At 36.0% G+C, this 5,480-nt stretch overlaps 1 protein-coding gene across 1 annotated transcript; it reads left to right on the top strand.

The window, feature by feature from the left end:
- The first annotated feature begins 1,372 nt into the window (after positions 1-1,372).
- Positions 1,373-5,119, top strand: LOC140872458 (luminal-binding protein 5-like). The gene is made up of 8 exons (XM_073275299.1): positions 1,373-1,514; positions 2,128-2,395; positions 2,484-2,698; positions 2,789-3,031; positions 3,473-3,952; positions 4,046-4,200; positions 4,304-4,386; positions 4,511-5,119. Exons 1-8 carry the CDS (start codon positions 1,457-1,459, stop codon positions 5,004-5,006), a joined length of 1,998 nt encoding a protein of 665 aa, XP_073131400.1. The 5' UTR covers positions 1,373-1,456; the 3' UTR covers positions 5,007-5,119.
- The last annotated feature ends 361 nt before the right edge of the window (positions 5,120-5,480 follow it).

The following is a 5,480-nucleotide window of genomic DNA, read 5'->3' as shown; positions in this document are numbered from 1 at the left end:
TTAAACTGAAAATCTAAATCTAAATTCTTTTAAAAAAATATGTTTGTGGACATATTCTAACATCAAGTGGAACCTAAATATGGTAACAAGGGTCGTGTGAATGACAATAATATTGTGTCTTCATTCGGTGAAAATATAAATAATAATCAAATAAAATCTAAATTCTTGTAAAAAAAATATATGTATATATATATATATTATCGTGATTTTTTTAAGAACATTAAAGGATGATTTTTAAGAGTGGGGCAAATTACGATGATTTTTAAATATTCGAATTTCCACAATAATTTTGGCAATCCAAATATGAAGTAATTGATTTCATTAATTGAATAAGTATAATTTTTGTTAAAAGAGATTTTATTTTCATTTTTTCCACAACTTTCATTATATCGTGTTAAATAAATATTTTAATTTTGGCGATGGAAATATGAAGTAATTGATTTAATAATTGAATAAGTATTACGGAATGATCTATATGTATATTCCAAATATGAAGTAATTGATCATTTAATAATTAAATTAACATAATTTTTCTTTGAACAAATTTTATTTCTATTTATTAGCTAAAAAATTGACATTTTTAGAAAGTTAGTTTTGGCGGAATTTTACTAAATTTAGTAAAAACTATGGACATAAAAATACATTATGGATATTGTCACATATATTTGGATACTCAAAAATTAAATGATTTTTTTTAAATATTATCAAAATTTGAACCAAAAGTTAATATATTATCATATATAGTATTTATGAAAAATTTTTACAATAAAAAAATTAATTGAAATTCAAAATAATGATAATATCCGATTAAATTTCAAATTTTGAATAAAAAAATCATTATCATTACCTTCATTATATATATAGCATTAATTAACTTTTTTTTTAATAATTACATTTTGGCGAAAAATTACTATATCTTTGTTTTGAAAAAAAAGGATAAATCCATTCAAACCAAAATACGAATTAAATTAATTATTATTATTAATTAAAGAAAATATATGGTGGGCCCAACTCGTATCTCTTGTTCTACAAAGTTCAAGAACTTTCGACTACATTTACGAATTTAGACATGTATCACAAACTAGACACGTGCGATTTCCCCATCCAACGACCACGATCGCCCCAACTCTCAGAGAGAACCTCCATTGGTCCTAGCGTCCTCCCTCCAATTTTGATTGGTCCACGTCATCCCGTGTGACACTATGGTTGTTCTCGAGTTTCCGTTCAAAAAGGTACCGTTTATGCGGAGGGACGAGCGTGATCTACACGCGCGAGGCTACTGGTCCACGTCATCACCCATGACGGGTTAATTCTCTAGCCCAGGAGCTATATATATGCGTACAATATAAAATCTCTGCTCCATAGTTAACCTTTCAGATTCGGAACTCGACCAAATAAATAAACACAGAGATTGAATTGATATTGGTGATATCGTCGATTGTTGAGCTTCAAAGCTATGGCTGCCGCGTGGGAGAGGCGCGCATCTTTCTTCGTTTTCGCGATCCTTTTGTTCGGTGAGAGTTTGTTTCGGTTTTCATAGTTGGATTTTAGAGCTCCAATTGGCTAATGAACGCGAATTGTATCTGTCGATGCTTCAAGCTCACTGCTTTTGTTTTTTAACCTGCTGCGCTGTAGATCTGTTACTTTCTTCTTCTGAACTTTGAAATGCGTTCGTTTTTATATTTGAATTGAATGAATTGTGATCATTTAAGGTTTAGCCGATATGCCAAATCCTATTAAGTTTTACGAGATAGATCCTGTTTTTGTTGAGTTGCAGTTGTTTTTTTCCTTCTCTGGTAATGTTGTCTGATGTTGATAATTTTATCATGTTTCTCTTTATTTTTGTGGAAAATAATTGAAGTTTGGGTTGGAAGTGGATATACGGAAATACGCTTTTGTTTGCGGAAAAGTTTTGTGAAAGATCAGTCAATATTTTTTATACTGAAAAATGAGTTTATACAGTGTCCTAGTGTTAGATTAGAAAATTTATCACAGAAATACGACAGCATGTCTGCGGAGTAAGTCTTTTTTCCTGATGATTGTTTTAACGAGGAAGAGCTAGCTAGTTGTCGTCCATTGCGCACGCTCGAGTTGATGTGTTAATGCATGGGTTGATTGCTTGAACAGGGAGTTTATTTGCATTTTCCATTGCTAAAGAGGAGGCTGAAAAGCTTGGAACAGTGATTGGGATAGACCTTGGTACGACTTATTCATGTGTTGGTGTTTATAAAAATGGACATGTTGAAATCATAGCAAACGACCAAGGTAACCGTATCACCCCTTCATGGGTTGGATTCACTGATGGTGAGAGGTTGATTGGAGAGGCCGCCAAGAATCAGGCAGCTGTTAACCCTGAAAGAACGGTCTTTGATGTCAAGCGACTTATTGGAAGAAAGTAATGCGTCGTTAATTTTTGCATTCGCTCATGATTTAGTTACAGTGAGGAAAACACATTGCAATTTTTAACCCCTGCTATTCAACAGGTTTGAAGATAAGGAAGTTCAAAGGGACATGAAGCTTGCCCCATACAAGATTGTAAACAAGGATGGGAAACCTTATATTGAAGTCAAGATAAAAGACGGTGAGACTAAGGTCTTCAGTCCTGAGGAGATTAGTGCCATGATTTTGACAAAGATGAAGGAGACAGCGGAGGCTTACCTCGGAAAGAAAATTAAGGATGCCGTTGTCACTGTTCCTGGTAAAGTTTGGGTACTTTAAGCCTTCTACACTGACAGCAAACAATAGGCTAATATTGGCTAGTATTGTTTTGTATAATTTCTTCATGCAGCTTACTTCAATGATGCCCAGAGGCAGGCCACTAAAGATGCTGGCGTAATTGCTGGGTTGAATGTTGTGAGAATCATCAATGAGCCAACTGCGGCAGCAATTGCATATGGTTTGGACAAGAAAGGCGGTGAAAAGAACATTCTTGTTTTTGACCTCGGTGGTGGAACATTTGATGTCAGTATCTTAACCATTGATAATGGTGTGTTTGAGGTTCTCGCGACACATGGAGACACACATCTGGGAGGTAGGCTTCTTTTTTGAGGCTCTTTGCTATTTATTATTTAGAATTATAATAATCATTCCTACATAATTTTAGCGTCGATTCCACATGAAGTTAAATTGAAACATCTTCGATATATAACTGACTATATTGAGTAAATGATATTATTGGCGATTCCTTGTCACTTGATGTTCGGCTGCCTGTTATTTCACCATCTAGGCATTTTTAGAAGGAATTCAGTTATAGGATGATTAATTTATGCATTCATGAATATTTTGAATATAATATCATCATGTTTGATTGCCCTTCCTTCCAGGAGAGGATGTTGATCACAGAATAATAGAATATTCTTCATTGAGTTAATTAATTATACTATGAACTTCAGTATTTTGATAAGGTCGTGGATTTGGAATACCATTTTAGCCGGTCTTGTTTAATATCATGTTTGTTTTTCCCTTTCTCCAGGTGAGGACTTTGATCAGAGGATAATGGAGTACTTCATTAAGTTGATCAAGAAGAAGCATGGAATAGACATCAGCAAGGATAATAGAGCACTAGGCAAATTGAGGAGAGAATGTGAGCGCGCGAAGAGAGCTTTGAGCAGCCAGCACCAGGTCCGAGTGGAGATCGAGTCTCTCTTTGATGGCGTAGATTTCTCTGAACCTCTCACAAGAGCTCGTTTCGAAGAATTGAACAATGATTTGTTCAGGAAGACCATGGGACCTGTCAAGAAAGCCATGGAAGATGCTGGATTGGAGAAGCGCCAAATTGACGAAATCGTTCTTGTTGGTGGAAGCACCAGGATTCCAAAGATTCAACAGCTTCTCAAGGATTATTTTGATGGAAAGGAACCCAACAAGGGTGTAAACCCCGATGAAGCTGTCGCCTTTGGTGCTGCTGTTCAAGGAGGAATCTTGAGTGGAGAGGGTGGCGATGAAACCAAAGGTATGATATCATTGTTCTGATTTTGTTTGAAACTTTTTGAAAATTTTGAAGCTGAAGTCATTTGTCTAACTAGTAAGCCATGATTGACACCAGATATTCTTCTCTTGGATGTGGCTCCACTTACCCTTGGTATCGAAACCGTCGGTGGGGTGATGACCAAGTTGATCCCAAGAAACACTGTTATACCAACAAAAAAATCTCAAGTTTTCACCACCTACCAGGATCAACAGACTACAGTCACAATTCAGGTACCTGTCCTGTGATATGATTGTCGAAAATAACTAGGAAAGATAATGAAGAAAGATGTATGTAACCTCTTCCTACGTGATGATAACACTGAATCCATGGCAGGTCTTTGAGGGTGAAAGAAGTCTTACAAAAGACTGTAGGTTGCTTGGGAAATTCGATCTCACAGGAATAGCTCCGGCTCCAAGGTTCGTATCGTACTGTCTAGACTTGCCCCATCCATACACCATCACAAGATTTTTTTTTAATTGTCAACAGGTATTTTACGTATACGTATATATTATTAACATTTTATCTTTTCTGTTTGAACAGAGGAACTCCTCAAATTGAAGTCACTTTCGAGGTGGACGCCAATGGCATATTAAACGTCAAGGCGGAAGACAAGGCCTCCGGTAAGTCTGAGAAGATCACCATCACCAATGACAAAGGTCGTCTTAGTCAGGAGGAAATCGAACGGATGGTCAGGGAGGCCGAGGAATTTGCTGAGGAAGATAAGAAGGTCAAAGAAAGAATCGACGCCCGTAACAGCCTGGAAACCTATGTTTACAATATGAGGAACCAAATCAATGACAAGGACAAACTTGCGGACAAACTGGAGGCTGATGAGAAGGAGAAAATCGAGACAGCGACAAAGGATGCTCTCGAGTGGATGGACGACAACCAGTCGGCCGAGAAGGAGGATTACGAGGAGAAGCTCAAGGAGGTAGAAGCAGTGTGCAACCCGATCATCACCGCTGTTTATCAAAGGTCTGGTGGTGGTCCTAAGTCAGAGGATGAAGATGTTGATGATTCCCATGACGAACTGTAAAAGATTCTTGAGTAGATTTTAGAGGTTTATTTGGGTGTTCCACAAATGTTTTTCGCCTACAGTTTTACTTGTGTAGACGGAACAACACTTGGGTTATCAAATATGTTTGTTGACGTGAGATTCTGAATTAGGCTTGGGTTGTATTGGTGATGTGAGGTAGTCGTATATAGGAAAAAACCACATGCAAATAATTTTAATACATTTAATTTTTTTCAGTTGGGTTAAATTGCATTTACGTTTCTCGTGCATAAATCTATTATATATAGTATAGATTACTCTTATAAAAGTTACACTTTGAGTTGTGAAATTCCACATGTATCCTCTTTTATATTAGATTAGAAATTTTATTTATTTTTTGGGCTTTGTTGGCATTTCCAAAACTTTTTTGAGGTTTTGTATGTCATTTTATAGTTTAACTAAATATGTCATCAATTTGTCTCCATTTATTTATTTTAGTTAGATTAATGGCTAATA

The sequence above is a fragment of the Henckelia pumila genome, unplaced genomic scaffold (assembly GCF_033568475.1).
Source record: "Henckelia pumila isolate YLH828 unplaced genomic scaffold, ASM3356847v2 CTG_466, whole genome shotgun sequence".
Lineage (NCBI taxonomy): Eukaryota > Viridiplantae > Streptophyta > Magnoliopsida > Lamiales > Gesneriaceae > Henckelia > Henckelia pumila.
Note: the sequence above shows the minus strand (reverse complement) of the source record. Positions and strands in the feature narration are given on the sequence as shown.